The 17,633-nt window shown below is 35.5% G+C and overlaps 1 protein-coding gene across 3 annotated transcripts in view; it reads right to left on the bottom strand.

The window, feature by feature from the left end:
* P4HA1 (prolyl 4-hydroxylase subunit alpha 1) overlaps positions 1–17,633 on the bottom strand; it is a 92,273-nt gene that overhangs the window by 36,776 nt on the left and 37,864 nt on the right. For all 3 annotated transcript variants that reach the window (XM_007454668.1, XM_007454669.1, XM_007454670.1), the window contains exons 5-6: positions 15,867–16,004; positions 2,553–2,792 (exon numbers count right to left, since the gene is read on the bottom strand). In XM_007454668.1, the coding sequence (XP_007454730.1) occupies positions 2,553–2,792; positions 15,867–16,004 (378 nt within the window). The remainder of the gene's footprint in view (positions 1–2,552; positions 2,793–15,866; positions 16,005–17,633) is intronic.

The raw sequence follows: 17,633 nt of genomic DNA, 5'->3' as shown, positions 1-17,633 counted from the left end.
AGCCATTTATTTCAAAGTAGCAATTACCGCTTCTACTTTGAGAATCTTCCATGTGAGAAGTTACTTTGATGTCAAATGAATTTTAAAGTATTACTTATTACACTTATTTGAAGCAATGGAAAAGATTTTTCTGAGATTGAAATGTAATGACCATGAGGAAGACAAGGTATACAGTTCAAAAGCAACCTTTACCGCAGACACATTATAAACCCAGAACACAGTCTACTTCTGAGGGCTGAGTGGACTTCCGTCCCCAAATTCTAAGTGAGATGGAAAACAGAAACTAAAAATATAATTTTCAAATAAGCCAGAATCCACTAACTGCCTTGGAATTGCTAGTCATAATTGTTAGCTATCTTTTAGTAGGGGAAAGGAGGACTACTCCACCCATCCAGAAGAAAAAAAATCCAACCCACCACACAAACACAAATGAAAAAGACAGAACAGAACACAGAAACTTCACTTGTGACATTAATTGAAGTGTTTAAAAAAATCTAGCCTTAGATTTGTAATATACTTCTTGTCTTTGAGAAACTGCTCATAATATATGTTGTGATATACACAATATGAGTCTACTTTTGTAAAAGAAAGGGAAAAGGGGGGAGGGGGTATACTACGAGGAAACAAAAAAAATTGGTGGGTATCTCTGAGTGATCGGCTCTGAGTGATGACTCTTCTGTATCTTTTTCTACTTTAAAATTTTTTCTACAATGAATGAAGTATTTTTTAAGTCAGGAGGAAAAATATCACTAAAAAATACTGGGGAAAAAAAGGGCAATTGAATTAATATCTCAATTTATTAATTCACTCAACTAAAAAATAACCTAATTCAAAAGCTTATTTTCAGATGACCAATGTTTTTGAACTGTTCGACTCTCCTTGCACATATTTACCTATTCATAAAAAGAATTTTTTTTAAGTTTTAAAGCTTCGTTATACACCAAAGACCACATGAATTTTTTTAGCATACAACTCCACCACAGATTCTGAGTTAGTAGGTCTGGTATGGAGATCAAGGAATTTTCATTTCTAATAAGTATCCAAGTAATTCTGATGCATGTGGCCCCTTGCTCATACTTACAGAAATACTACATCTCTGTTCAAAACACTAGTGGTAAAATCTTCATAAGATATCATATTTTCCTAACATTTGAATATGACAATCAAATATATTTCCAGTCTATTTATTTTGAAAGAACTTCAAGCAGAGGATATAAAATGGAAAATCTCATGCATGTGCCCTCAGGACCACAAAACTTGAGGACTGAGAGACTGATTTCCCATAAATGCCTGATTTTCAGAAAACTGATAATATTGGAATTTTCTTAAATTACAGGGAATTGGTCAAGGGTTGCCTCATATCAATCTTAGGAAATGTTGCTTATGGTTTCCAGGGGCATGAACAAGAAATCACCCAAGTTGAGCTGGTGTTAAAAGTAAGCTGAGGGCTTTCCTGGTGGCGCAGTGGTTGAGAGTCCGCCTGCCGAAGCAGGGGACACGGGTTCATGCTCCGGTCCGGGAAGAGCCCACATGCCATGGAGCAGCTAGGCCCTTGAGCCATGGCCGCTGAGCCTGCGCATCCGGAGCCTATGCTCCGCAACGGGAGAAGCCACAACAGTGAGAGGCCCGCGTACCGCCCCCCCCCCGACACACACACACAAAAGTAAGCTGAATTGAGCTTTGTTTGTATGACTGGACTAGTTTTGTCTGCTTAGGGAATGTTCAACGCTAGTCCCCATTTGTTTGTTTTGTTTTGTTTTTGCGGTACGCGGGCCTCTCACTGCTGTGACCTCTCCTGTTGCGGAGCACAGGCTCCGGACACGCAGGCTCAGCGGCCATGGCTCACGGGCCCAGCCACTCCGCGGCATGTGGGATCTTCCCGGACGGGGGCACGAACCCGCGTCCCCTGCATCGGCAAGCGGACTCTCAACCACTGCACCACCAGGGAAGCCCTCCCCATTTGTTTTTGATTTGAACAGACTCTAACTGAACTTTCCCCTCTTTATATTCCCTGCCCATAAACACAGCCTACCCCAATCCCTCAATGGACTTACCTGTAGCTTCCTACATTTTGCAGGTCCTGAATGCAATTCCTCTGCTATTACTAACTAAACTCATCTTTTTGACAATTTTGAGTTTGCCTCATTTTACCTTTTATTTAGGTTGACGTTTCAAATCATTATTTCTGAATATGAAATGCAATCAACCAAAAACTTCCTTCAAAGGACACCAGTCAATATTTAATATGGCAACAGGGTAAACAAATATTTTTGACTGAGTTAGCTAGGTTAGGTCCAATTTTGAAATTCCTGAAGAGTACAGAGCAGAGAAACACAGCTACTGTTGTAGTGCTATTAGGTGAGAAAGACCAGTTGCCATTTATTTAGAGGATAAACAGAAAGATAAAGTATGTCTGACAAATGAGCTCCTGACTTATGACAAAAAGTACCAAAGCTATATGACAAATATATACAGTCACACATAATTATAATTAGTATATCTATATATCCACCAATACATCTTTAACCTTGAATTAGGCCAAATTAACATACCTAGTTCGAGAAGCTTCTTTGTGAGCAAAAGTGCCTTATCCAGGTCTCCCTGCTGGTACACTGCATAGCTCAAATAATCTAGAACAGAGACTTTATCAATTGTAGAAACCTCGCCTTCATCCAGCTGCCTTAGTGCTTGTTCCATCCACAGTTCTGTATGGTAATAATCTGCTTCTGTGTAGGCCACTTTGCCCAATTCAAAACAGTCCTCAACTGTTAGAAATGATTTGTGTTTTACTCCTATGGAAACAAAATACAGAGAACTTTAGGAATCTTAATACTATTATATATTTATTTAGGACTACACAGCTTTCAAAGTACTATCTCCCTCTCATTTGAACCTCACAACAACCTTCTGGGTAGGAAAAGCAGGAATTATCCTAAGTTTATAAACAAAGGAACAATCTACAAGGTAGTGAAACATGGCAAGGATCACACAGCTAATAAGTAACGTAGGACCTATAGAACCCGAGACTTCAATTATCAGCCATCATACCAAAATGAAGCATCAATTAAGTTGAAGCGTGCAATTTTCCAACACAGCGGGAATCACCATATGAGATATATCTAACTCTTAACAAACAATCTGGGCAAGGGATAAATAGACAGGAAGAGAGACAAACTTGTCAATTGATTCTTTCCCCTCTTCCCTTCCCCTACAGTAGCCCTTTTCAAAAGCACTAATGGTATGTAATTTACATACCATAAAGTTCACCCAGTTAAAGAATTCAATAGTTTTTAGTATATTCACAGAGTTGTACAACCATCACCATAATCTAATTTTAGATCATTTTCATCACCCCAAAAAGAAACTCTGTAATCTTAAGCAGTCACTACCCGTCATCTCCCCTTTCCTGCCCTATCCCTACATACCACTAATCTACTTTCTGTATCTGTAGGTTTGCCTATTCTGGCTATCTCACATAAATGGAATCACACAATATATGGTCTTCTGTGACTGGACTCCTTCACTCAGCATAATGTTTTCAAGGTTCTTTTTATTGACAAATACTAGTCCATTGGGATAGACTACATTTTGCTTATCAGTTGATGGACATTTGAGTTGTTTCCACTTTTTTGGCTTTTATTAATAATGCTACTGTGAACATTCATGTACAAGTTTTTCTGTGGACACATTTTTTCATTACTCTTGAGTATATGTAGCAGTAGAATTGCTGGGTCTTATGGCAACTCTATGCTTAACATTTTCAGAAACCACCAAACTGTTTTCTAAAGTGGTTGCACCTTTTTACAATCCTACCAGCAATGTATGAGGGTTCTGATTTCTCTACATCCTCACCAGTACTTGTTATTGTCCACCTTTATTATAGCCATTGTGGGTATGATGTAGTATTTCATCATGGTTTTTAAATTTTATTTCCCTAAATGATGTTGAGCATCTTTTCACATATTTATTGACCATCTGTATATCATCTTTGGAAAAATGTCTATTCAAATCCTTTTGCCCATTTAAAAACTTGGTTACTTGTCTTTTTATTATTGACTATTTGTTTCAAATATTGTACAATTACCATTACTTTCATAAGAATAAGGAAAAATAGAGAAAGAACTATAGAAAGAAATAAATGTAAAAAATATACTCTGAATGATAGCAACCATATAACACTGCATTTTTATAAACAGTAAATCAGGTGAGTTAAGTGGAGACTTTAAGAGCCTGAGTATTTTATGTTTTTTTGTGTATACCATGTTAAGTAAGCAACAGAGAGAAAATTACATCTGGACCACATATTCTGGGGTGGTGGGGAGGGAATTGCTTCTGATATAAAACACAGTTGACCCCTGAACAACAAGGGTTTGAACTGCATGAGTCCACTTATGCGTGGATTTTTTTCAATAAATACATATGTACTGTAAATGTATTTTTTCTTCCTTATGATTTTATTAATAACATTTTCTTTTCTCTAGCTTACTTTATTGTAAAAATACAGTATATAATACATGTAACATACAAAATATGTGTTAATCAACTGTTTAAATTATCAGTAAGCCTTCCAGTCAGCAGTAATCTATTGGTAGTTAAGTTTTGGGAGAGTCAAAATAGACACGCAGATTTTCAACTGCTCAGGGGGTCAGCACTCCCAACCCCAGCATTGTTCAAGGGTCGACTCTACCTAGAAATGCTGAATAAAATGTAACAATTATCCATTTGTACTATGGCCAAGTTCACAGGAATTAAGCAAATTTCTTGGGGCCAAAACCAAAAAGGAACTTGAAACCTAGAGAGGTAAGCAGAGGATGAAGCTGCATCTCCTCTGGAGGCAGTCACTAGATCAGAATACTAGAAGCTTGATTTTTAACCACCAAGAAAGGGACAGGAGATAAAGCCTCAGGCCCATGCAAAGTGACAAAGCAGACCCTTGAAGAACTATATCTTGAATGGAAGAATGAACTAGAAAAAAAACTCTGTCAGCTGGCAAAGAGAAACAACAAAAGAACTTGTTTTTCTCAGTCTTCACTGCAGGTAGGGGAAAAACAATCCCTTAGAATTCCACAGGCACGCTTTCAGGGAGGTTTTCATTTCAAACATATGCTATCTCCATGGTCTGGAAAACTAAAGCCAAGAATTTAACTTAAAGTAGTCGTAGGTTGGTAATGTAATAGGACAACTGGCAGAAGCAACATTTATACTCTGAAAAATGCACTCTCACCTCAGGTTTTGCAATATTCCAACACACAATCTGAAGAAATGCATACAATCCAAAATCACAAAGCACATGATCAAACAAGCCACTATGAGCAAAATTAGCAGAAACTATTAAAAACCAGTATTAGACAGTCTTCAGATGTTGGTGTTATCAGATTAAGAATACAAAACAACTATGATTAAAATGTTTAAAGAATTTTTTTAAAAATACAAAATATGAACATGTAAGATACCCTAAAAAAGACCAGGCAGATTTGAGTAGGGGGAAGAAATAGAACTTCCAGAAATTAAAAATATTATCAATGAAATAAAGACATATTGGTCAGGTTAAACAGCAAGTCAGACACAACAAAAAAAGAGAATAATAAACCTAGAAGTGAGAACTGAATAAATTACCATGGGATAAACTACCCAGGATGCAGCAGAGAGGAGGAATACATATGAAGTTCTAGTTAAAAGACAAGGAAGAAAAAATAAGAAGACAGAAGACAACAGCATGTGTCAGAAGAAGACAACAGAATGTGGAAAAGGCACTATTTAAAGAAATATTGATGGACAATTTTCTAGCATTAGAATACATGAAACTTCAGATTCAGGAAGCATAGAGAATAATAAGCCAAACAAAGTACCTGCAAGGGCTTCTTAAGGATTTGTTTCAAGGAGGAAGAAAACAATTGCAAAAGAGAAGTCTGAGGTACCAAAAAAAAAAAAAAAAAAAAAAAAAGATAACCAAAGAAATTGGTATACATTTAAAGAAAAGTGAGCCATCAGATTGGCAAAAATCTCAAAGTTTGAAATTTTTTGTGATGCTGTGGGGAAATAGGCACTCTCATATATTGCTGCTAGAAATACAAAATGACAGAACCATTATGGGGGGAAACTGGGACAATATTAGCAAAATTTCCTATGTATTTCCTCTTTGATTCAATGGCATCACTTCTAGAAAAAATATCCCAAAGATCACTTAGCAAAAAAACAAAATAATATATGCACAAGGTTAATGGAAGTATTATTTTTATAAAAGCAAAAGACTGCAAACAAACCAGATGTCCATCAATAGGCGCCCAGTTAAATAAACTATGGTAACTCCACAAAACAGAGTAACATGCAGCTGTAAAAAGAAATGAGGAGGATTTCTATATAGGATATGAAGTACTATCTAGAACATATCAATAAATTAAAATGCCAAAGTACAGGAAGTATTTATACCATGCTGCCTTCTGTGCTGATGTTGAAAGGAAACAGGAATATATATACATTTGCTTATATTTTCAAAAAGAAACAGTGGAAATGAAAAAGCTAGTAAAGTGGTAGTTACATATAGGAAGAAGAAAGGAACAGGTTGAGGAGCAGAGAAATGAAAGTGAGACTTCTGTCAGTGGACCTTATTAGTATACATTGGACTTTGAAAGAATATAAAAAGTTCTGCATGACTAAAACTAATATGAGAGAAATGGTGAAGGTGGTCAAAAGGTACAAACTCCCAGTTATATGATAAATAAGTCCTGGGGATGTAATGTATAGCATGGTGACTATGGTTAATAATACTGTATTCTATATTTAAAAGTTGCTAGAAGAGTAGATCTTAAAAGTCCTCATCACAAGAAAAAAATTTTTTGTAACTACGTGTGATGGTGGATGTTAACTAAACATCTTGTGGTGATCATCTCACAATACGTACATATCCGCGTCATGCGGTACACTCAAAACTAATACAATGTTATATGTCAATTATGTCTCAATTTTAAAAAAGTTTATTTGGGCACCTCTTTTAAATAAAACATTAATAACAGCATTTTGCAGTTTTAGTTCTCACAGGCTTTTAGCTCATTTGATTCTCATGGCAAGCCAATGAAAAAGGTATTATGTCAGACCTCAAAATGGATTCTGCCCACTATGCTAGTTACAGTTTCATGTTCCTCTATTGGACAATGTGTTATCATGTTTCATTTGTCAACACATTTCTAAATATAACAGAAACCAAAACAATATAAAGTTTTTGAACAACAGAAGAGGACAAAGATAGGATATGAATTAAAAACAGCCTGTGATAAATTTGCTTTCAGTGAGAAAGATGTAGAAGGAGGAGGAGGAGGAAAAGGAGGAGGGGAGAAAGAAAAAGAAAATTTTTCCCAACTTTTTTTTTTGCGGTACATGTGCCTCTCACCGCCGTGGCCTCTCCCGTCACGGAGCACAGGCTCCAGACGCGCAGGGTCAGCGGCCATGGCTCACAGGCCCAGCCACTCTGCGGCATGTGGGATCTTCCCAGACCGGGGCACGAACCCGTATCCCCTGCATCAGCAGGCGGACTCTCAACCACTGCGCCACCAGGGAAGCCCTTTTCCAACTTTTGATGCCAACGTTCAAACAGTAAATGTGAGACTCACAGTGGTTTAATGTTAATGTCAAAATATCTTATCTCCTATACCAAGTTTTCTGACCTAAATAAACAAAGAGATAGCATGTTCATGGATAGAAAATTATCTTTTTAAAATGACAGTGCTGCCCAAATTCTCCCCAAGATTCAAAACAACCCTAATAAAATTTCCTACAGGCATTTTTGTAGAAACTGACAAGCTGATCCTAAGATTTATATGGAAATCCAAAGAATTTAGAATAGCCAAAGCAATTTTAACAAAGAACATAGTTGGAGGACTTAGTCACAAGTGTTTGCAAGTATGTGAAGGAACTGAAACTCTCATACACTGATGACCAGAGTATAAAATGGTACAACAATTTGGTGGTTTCTTCAAAATTAAATATATACCTACCATGCAACACAGAGAATTCACTTCTAGGTATATAACCAAAAGAAACGTATGTCTGATATGTCTGATAACATCACGAAGGAAAGTGGTAGAAAAAGGAATACAATGGTGTTTTCCTTAGTAACTTTTGATTGACTATACTTCAACAAGGCAGTAAATTGGCTAAAACCAGACTTAGCTATAACCTATCCAATGGTGTCAATATATTTTTTTTTAAATGCTAGCAGAAAAGGAGTTCATGAGAAATAAATTAAGAGGAAATAAAGGGCTTCCCTGGTGGTGCAGTGGTTGAGAGTCTGCCTGCCGATGCAGGGGACGCGGGTTCGAGCCCTGGTCCGGGAGGATCCCACATGCCGCGGAGCGGCTGGGCCCGTGAGCCGTGGCCGCTGAGCCTGCGCGTCCGGAGCCTGCGCTCCACAACGGGAGAGGCCACAACAGTGAGAGGCCCGCATACCACAAAAAAAAAAAAAAACAGGAAATAAAATCATGGGCACATTTTGCTAGTGATCAGACATTCACTGTCTAGGGCATAGCATGCCCTGGTCTGAGGATATGACCTGTTACATTCTAGTACCAAGCACAGTCCTAGCATGGAGATGTATGCACTGGAGGATCACATGGACCAATACAATTAAATATTCAAATCATACAACTACCTCCATTCACTATTTTTTTTTTTTTTGCCTCCCGTTAGTCACTTATGGATAGTAACTGATTATCAGTGTACTACTAAAATGAAGATGAAGATCCATATTTTGACAGTTACTAACTCTCCACACTCTAATCTAGAAAAGGATATCAAGAAACTATTAATAGTTTAACATGACACAATTTCACAAACAAAAGAAACATACTGAATTTTGACTCTCCTATTATTTTTCAGTTATGAGAACTGGAATACAGTTCTAAGATGAGCTTACAAAGCAGTAATTAAGAATGTTTTTTTCTCAGGGACATACAAAAGACTCAAGAGGAGAGTATGCCATTAATACCCGTAGAGAGCACCAGAAATATTTTTTACATGACCTGATATCCTGGCAACATTATTTGAAAGCACAATGGGGATAGTAGAGTATATTTAGCTATTCTGCCTTGGTAGTTAAAGTATCTCTGGTTATCTTACCTATTGATCTATTCACAATTATCAAAGGCAAAATGCCTAGGAATTGTATTAAAGAAGAAAATGAAAATGAAGTGATGTAGCATTTGAACGGGAAGGCTGCTTCCAAAATAGAGAACATGAGAAGAAAAAGTAAATGGACAAGAAGACAAAGAAAATGAGATAAGGAAAGTGATGTTGGCAGAAAAAGACTATAAAAAACTTTCATGTAAAGCACAAATAGAATTTGATGAGAAAAAAGAATAAGCTGCAAATTCCTTTGGTTCAAAGGAAGTGGCACGGATGACTGATGTTAGCCCGTCAAACCGAATGTAGTAACCCAAATTTACAGTTAAAACTAACACCAAAAAGTCCTTTTAATTTATTATCACAATATAAACTATAATGTAGGAAAATAGGAATAGGAAATAAAATAGTATAGGAAAATACATTTTTTGTGGCTCATCCATAAACTGGGAGATTTAATTTAAAAATTCTTACACTATTTATAGGAACATTTAGTGGACAAAAACTTTGTTTGTAAGGGACAAATATGTTTAAAATGCATACACTTGGGAAGTTGACGTCTTGCATCAGAGGCACTATGGTACACTCATAGCTGAGTGCGCTCCAGAGTTGTGCAGAGAATCTACTGCTTGGTGTAGTTAACCTTATCAGCTAACCAAGATAGTGATGCAAATGACGAAGAAGAACATTCAACTTCCACCTGAAGTAAATCAAATTTTATATATAAGACATTTTCTATCCAAAAAGAAAAGTGTAGGGGACACACAGTTTTGAGGGCATTAGCCCGCTGTGGTACCCCCCTTTGCCTGGCAAAGCAATAAAGCTCTTATTTTCTACTTCACCGTCCCCCCACCAAAAGTGTAATATCTCCGGAAGCTAAAAATCTACTCAACAAATCAGGGTTAGGAACAACCTGAAACTAAAGGAACAGTCTATATGAACTGTAAAGACATCATTAATGCTAAAATCCATATAACTTATCAGATTTTATATTAAAATATCAAGAAAGCATTTCAACAGGTAGGCCCAAAAAGGAGAAAGAAACAGACAAAATTAATCAAGGAGTTACATGGCATCAATATAAATCCACTGAAATAAGCATTTCTCTGATTTTGGGGGGAGGGCAATTAAAAAAAACAAATCATCCTTCCCCCTACCCTCAACCCTATCACTTCACACCTCAACTGCTATAATTTTAAATCTGACAAAGCCAAGTGTTGGCAAGGGTATGAAGAAATGGGAACTCCCATACATTGCTGGTGAGAGTATTAATTGGTACATCTGCTCTGGAGAAATATCTGGCCACATCTAGTAAAGTTTGAGAAGCTTATATCCAAGAGAAACTCTTTTATGTGTGTAATAGACACAAGAAGACATAAAGATGTCTGTTGAAACCTTGGTCCTGCAAAAAACTGGAAATAACCTAAGCTACCACTATCACCTCTTACTTAATTTTTACAACAGCCTCCTCCCTGATTTCTTTGTCCCTACCCCCAGATCTGAACCCATTCTGCAGCCAGAATGATATTTCTAAAATGAAAATCATATAACCTCCCCGTTTAAAACTTTTCAATAGCTTCTCATTGCACTCAGAACACTTCAAACTCCTCCACATGACTTACAAAGTTCATCAGAAGATGGCTTCTGCTTACCTATCTAGCCTCATCTCTCACTACTCTCACAAAACCAACTCTCTCCCACTGTTCATGCACTCACCCCTTGAACAAACTACTTGTTAGATATCTGATATAAAATATTCTCTCCTCTCTGGCCTATATATATGTTCTGTTTGGAATATTTTTCTCATGCCCACTATTTCCCCCCCTCCCCCAATTTCCTAGCTAATTCCTTGCCATTACATCTCAATTTTAAAAAATATCCTGTATTCTAGGAAGTCTTACTTTATGCCTCTCTCTTCTCAAGTCCAAAATTAAGTTTTCTCCTATGTGTTCCCACAGTATCCTAAGTTATCTGCATCTAGGCATTCATCATACCATATCATAATATAAGTACCCTAAGGGCAAAAGCAATGTTATTCATTATCGCATCCCTAGTACTTAACATAATGGTTATTATGTTAAGTAGATATTAAATAAACATTAAATAGTTAATATCTATTAAACAAATTGATGTTTTAAACCAGAGGTGAACTAAAAAACGAGGCAGGACTTCCCTCGTGGCGCAGTGGATAAGACTCCACACTCCCAATGCAGGGGGCCCAGGTTCAATCCCTGGTCAGGGAACTAGATCCCACATGCATGCTTCAACTGAGAGTTTGCATGCCACAACTAAGGAGCTGGCGAGCCACAACTAAGGAGCCTGCAAGCCACAACTAAGGAGCCTGCGAGCTGCAACTAAGGAGCCCACATACCACAACTAAGGAGCTGCTCACCACAACTAAGACCCGGTGCAACCAAATTAATTAATTAATTAATTTAAAAAACAAAACAAAACAAAGCTGTGATCTTCAGAAGTGTTATAATGTACCATATTAGTAGAAACAGAAAATAAAATTTGCAAATTTGTACTTTTTTGGAAGTCCAACTTGATAAAATTACATTGCAGCTTAAAGAAAATTTTATTTAATATTATACCATGGTTAGTTTTTCCACTTGATACTTCACTGCAAATTTAGGAAGATGAGCAAGAAAAACATCTTAACAAGTAACTCATCCCACTATATTTTCTTAAGGAGAAAATCAATTTCAGTATGATGATAGAGGTAATATATTTTATTTCTCTAGTTGATAATGACAAGAAGATAGTAATGGGGTAAGCCACACATTCACAGAAAAAGTGAGAGATGGCAAAAGTAAATTATCATGTGAAGTTAGATATTAGTAACACAAGTAAAACTGGAAAACTTCAAATTTTGCAGAAATTAAAAAACACACTCTTTAACAACTAATGGATCAAAGAAGAAATCACAGGGAAAATTAGAAAATATTTAAAGACAAATGAAAATGAAAACACAAAATACCAAAACGTATGGGACACAATGAAAGCAGAGCTAAGGGAGAAATTTATAGTTATAACGCTTACATTAAAAAACAAGAGAGATCTCAAATCAACAACCTAAAAGCTAGAAAAACAAGAACAAACTTAACCCAAAGCTAGCAGAAGAAAGGAAAATTAAAGGAGAAGTAAAAGAAAAACAATAGAGAAAATTAATGAAAACAAAAGTTGGTTCTTTGAAAAGAATTTTGTCAACAAAATTGACAATCCTTTAGCTACATGGACTAAGAAAAAAAAAAAGATTCAAATTACTAAAATCAGAAATAAAAGTGGGGATACTACTATTGATTCTATAGAAATACAAAGGATTATAAGAGAGTTCTATGAAAAACTGTACACCAACAAATTGAATAACCTAGATGAAATGGACAGATTCCTAAAAACACAAAACCTACCAAGACTTAGAAAAAAATAGAAAATCTGAATAGACCTATAGCTAGTAAGGAGACAATCAGTAATCGAAAGTCTCCTGACAAAAGAAAAGCCCTGGACCTAATGGCTTCACTAGAGAATTCTACCAAACATTTAAAGAAGAACTAATACCAATCCTTCTCAAACTTTTCAAAAAGAGAGGAAAGAATACTTCCTATCTCATTCTATGAGGCCAGCATTATCCTTTATACCAAAGCCAGAAAAAGACACTACAAGAAAACTACAGACCAATATCACTTATGAACACTGATGTAAAAATCCTCAACAAAATACTAGCAAACAGAATTCAGCAGCATATAATATTAAAATGATTATACACCATGACCAAGTAAAACTTATTCCTGGAATGCAAGGATGTTTCAACATATGAATATCGATCAATGTAATGCACCACATTAACGGAATAAAGGAAAAAAATACGATCATCTCAATTGATGCAGAAAAAGCAATTGACAAAATTCAGTATTCTTTCGTGATAAAAAACACTCAACAAACTAGGAATAGAAGAAAACTACCTTAACATAATAAAAGATATATTTGAAAAACCCACTCAATGGTCAAAGACTGAAAGCTTTTCCTTTGAGATCAAGAACAAGAACAAGGATGCCCACTTTTGCCACTTCTATTCAACTTAGTACTTGAAGTTCTAGCCAGGGCAACTAGGCAAGAACAAGCTCAAAGGTGCCCAAACTGGAAAGGAAGAAGTAAAATGATCTCTGTTCACAGATAACGTTATCTTTTTTCTGCCACACTGCGCGGCTTGTGGGATCTGAGTTCCCCAACCAGGGATTGAACCTGCACCCTCGGCAGTGAAAGCATGGAGTCCTAAGCACTGGACCACCAGGGAATACCCAGCAGATAACATTATCTTAGGTTAGAAAATCCTAAGGATTCCACAAAAAAATTGTTAGAATAAATGAATTCAGCCAAGTAGCAGGATGCAAAGACAACACAGAAAAATCAGTTGCATTTCTATGTACCAATAATGAACAATCTAAAAGAAAATTACTAAAACAAGTCTAAGCATAACATACTTAGGAATTAACTTAACCAAGGAGATGAAAGACATACAGTGAAAACTACAAAAAAACTGCTGAAAGACAACATAAATAAATGGAAAACACATCCCATGTTCATGGATTGGAAGACCATGATTCATGGATTGTTAAAATGTTAATACTACCCAAAGCAATCTACAGATTCAACACAATCTCTTTGAAAATACTAAAAACAGAAACAGAAAAACCCATCCTAAAATTCATATGGAATCTCAAGGGACCCAGAATAACCAAAACAATCTTAAAAAAGAAGAACAAAACCAGAAGACACACACCTCCTAATTTCAAAACTTACTACAAAGCTACAATAATCAAATAGTGTGCTATCAGCATAAAGACAGACTTACAGACTAATGGAATACAGAGGCAGAAGTAAACCTTTGTATATATGGTCAAATGATTTTTGACAAGCATGGCAAGACCATTCAATGGGGAAAGGATGGTCTTTTCAACAAATGGTGCTGGGAGAACCGAATATCCACATGCAAAAGAATGAAGTTGAACCCTTACCTACTACCACATGTAAAAATTAACTCAAAATAAATCAAGGACCTAAATATAAGAACTAAAACAATAAAACTCTTAGAAGAAAACATAGGACAAAAGTTTTATAACACTGGATTGGGCAATGATTTCTTGTATATGACCCTAAAGGCACAGGCAAAAAAAGAAAAAATAAACAAACTGGACTTCGTAAAAATTTAAAAATTTGGATACAAAGCACAGTATCAATGGAGTAAAAAGGCAACCCACAGAATAGGAGAAAATATTTGCAAATCATACATCTCATAAGGAATTAATATCCAGAATATATAGAAAACCTCTAAAACTCAACAATAAAGAATGAATAACCCTATTAAAAAATAGACGGTGGCGCAGTGGTTGGGAGTCCACCTGCCGATGCAGGGGACACGGGTTCGTGCCAAAAAAAAAAAAAAAAAAATAGACAAAGGACTCGAATAGATATTTCTTCAAAGAAGATGTACAGGCAGCTGCTAATAAGTACATGAAAAGATGCTCAACATCACTGATAATTGGGGAAATGCAAAACTGCAATGAGATACCACCCACTAGAGTGGCTACTATCAGAAAAAAAAAAAAAGAAAATAACAAGTGTTGGCAAGGATGTGGAGAAACTGGAACCCTTATGCACTGTTGGTGGGAATGTAAAATGGTATATCTACTATGGAAAAGAGTATGGTGGCGCCTCAAAACTTAAAAACAGAATTATCATATGACCCAGCAATTCCACTTCTGGGTATATACTCAAAGAATAAAAGACATTGTCTTGAAGAGCTATTTGCACACCCATGTTCACAGCAGCATTATTCACAATAGCTGATGTGTGGAAGGAACCCAAGTGTCCATTAACAGATGAATGGATAAGCAAAATATGGTATATACACAATGGATTATTATTCAGCCTTAAAAATGAAGCAAGTTCCGACGTATACTACAGCCCTTGAGGACATTATACTAAGTGAAATAAGCCAGTCACAAAAAGACAAACGCTGTATGATTCTACTTATATGAGGTACTTAAGTCAAAGTCATAGAGACAAAAAGTAGAATGATGGTTGCCAGGGGCTGAGTAAGTGGGAACTGGGGAGTTATTGTTTAACAAGCATAGCGCTTCAGTTTCACAAGATGAAAAGAGCTATGCAGATGGATGGTAATGATGGTTGCATAATAATGTACTTAATACCATAAACTGCACATTTAAAATTAGTTAAGATGGTAAATTTTGTTTTATGTTTTTTTCACAATAAATATAAGCAAATTACCATGAAATCAGCTGTAACTTAAAAAAAGAGGGTTTTGCCAAAAACAGGTCAGAAAGCAGGATGCTTCACACTGCAGAACACTAAAAATCAGTACATACTCAACATGTCTTGGTTTTAAATTACTGAATATATAAACTTTGATTATCAATGTCCTTATAACTTAACACACAAATACTGGGTATTCTAAAGACAGACATTTGGAAAACTGGTTGTTTCTTTTTCTTACATGCTAAAATTGCCTACTTAAGTTAGTCCCTATAATTATAAGCTTTCACAGTAACAAGCTAGCAGCTTATCCACAACTATTCAGTCCTAGACAAAGGGTTGTTTTGTCCTCAAAGGCTGTGAAACAAAGTGAAGTTAAAAATCTTAAAATACGGAAGTCTTTTTATATTAACATTGTCCTAATGGACTGAACAGAGAAGCCAAGTGATAGGATTTTTATAGACTACAATAATTCTTACCTGGAAGATCACCCTTTGAGATGGTATCTGTATCCAAATTGTAGGTATCCTGGAGACGCAACAGAGCTTTGGCTGCCCCAACCTGATCTTCATCATTAGGGAAGTACTGTCTCTGAATGGTTAGGTTAGAGATAAAACCTTAAAATAGGGGGGGAAAAAAAAGAGTCTAGACACGGGTATGAAATGTACAGTGTGGGAAATATAGTCAATAACTATGTAATATCTTTGTATGGTGATGACATATCAGAACTAGACTTATCACAGTGATCATTTTGAAATATATAGAAATATAGGATCAATATTTTGTATAACAGGAACATAGTGTTACAGGTCAATTATATTTCAAAAACAAACTCATACAAAAAGATATCAGATTTATGGTTATCAGAGGCAGGAGGTGGGTGTGCAGGGTAACTGGAGGAAGGCTGTCAAAAGGTATAAAGTTCCAGTTATAATATAAGTAAGTACTAGGGATGTAATGTACAACACAACAAAAATAATTAACACTGCTGTATGTTACATATGAAAGTTGTTAAGAGAGTACATCTTAAGAGTTCTCATCACAAGGAAAAGCATTTTTTTCTATTTTTTAAATTTTGTATCTATATGAGGTGATGGATGATCACTAAATTTACTGTGATAATCATTCCATGATGTGTGTAAGTGAAATCATTGTGCTGTACACTTTATACGGTACTGTATGTCAATTATATCTCAATAAAATTGGAAGAAAAAAAGACTTTAGAACCTCACAGACTTCCATTTTCCAATATAGTCTTAAAAGGATTTTTCAAAATCTATTTTATTATAATTTTCCACCATACCACGTGTAACAAGAAAAAATTAAATATACTGAACGAGACTTGACATACCTCTAAGTTGTTCATCTTCCCAAACCATTTTTAATGTTGCTTAAGTAATCTGAGGTCATTGCATAAATTATATTTGTATTAATAGGTAAAGATCAACTAACATAATAGAGTTTTTAATTATACAACACAGCTTCCACTAAGCTTGAAAAGTGAACATTTAAAGATTTGAAAACTATGTTCACTGGCAACCAATTATACTTTCAGATAACAGTAAGTAAAATGTATACTCTTAAAGTTATGTTTTCTTCTTCCATGTGCCACATATCACATAAATGTGTAAATATATAAAGTTTGGTGGAATTCTTTAAGAAGGAAGAGACATTTATTATATATGTAAGAGTATCAGGTAAGCTAGTTTATTAAAATATATTTAGATCTGTTTAATTATTAAATATAGTGTTCATCAATCATGGTTTGCACTCTATAAATCCTAATATTAATTTTAAAAGGTTTTACATAAAATACAGCAAAAATAAAACTAAGAAACTAATTACTGATAACTATATAACTCCTAAGGAGAAGAGATGCTAAATACTCCTTAAGAAATCAATACAACAAAAACAAAAAGTGATTTAAAATTTTAATAACATGTGTCATCATTTGCAAATCAAAATTAGGTACGAGACTTCCCTCCATTCTCCTTTACTTATAATCAACTCTGCATACTTTGATCATCAAAAGGCCAGGCATTTTTATGTTAATTGAAATGTACAGATGAACAACTAGCTGGAAGAGGCCTAAGTCCATATTAAAGCATTAGTTTTAAGACCAACTCCTAGTCACAATATCCACATGGAATTTTACAAGCAAGTTTTACAGAAGACTGGAACGTTTTTATGCCCCAAACCAAAATCTATAAAGTTACTTAAATCCTCTCTAATAAAAAGAAAAAACG

The sequence above is a fragment of the Lipotes vexillifer genome, unplaced genomic scaffold, assembly GCF_000442215.2.
Source record: "Lipotes vexillifer unplaced genomic scaffold, Lipotes_vexillifer_v1.1 scaffold205, whole genome shotgun sequence".
Classification (NCBI taxonomy): Eukaryota; Metazoa; Chordata; class Mammalia; order Artiodactyla; family Lipotidae; genus Lipotes; species Lipotes vexillifer.
Note: the sequence above shows the minus strand (reverse complement) of the source record. Positions and strands in the feature narration are given on the sequence as shown.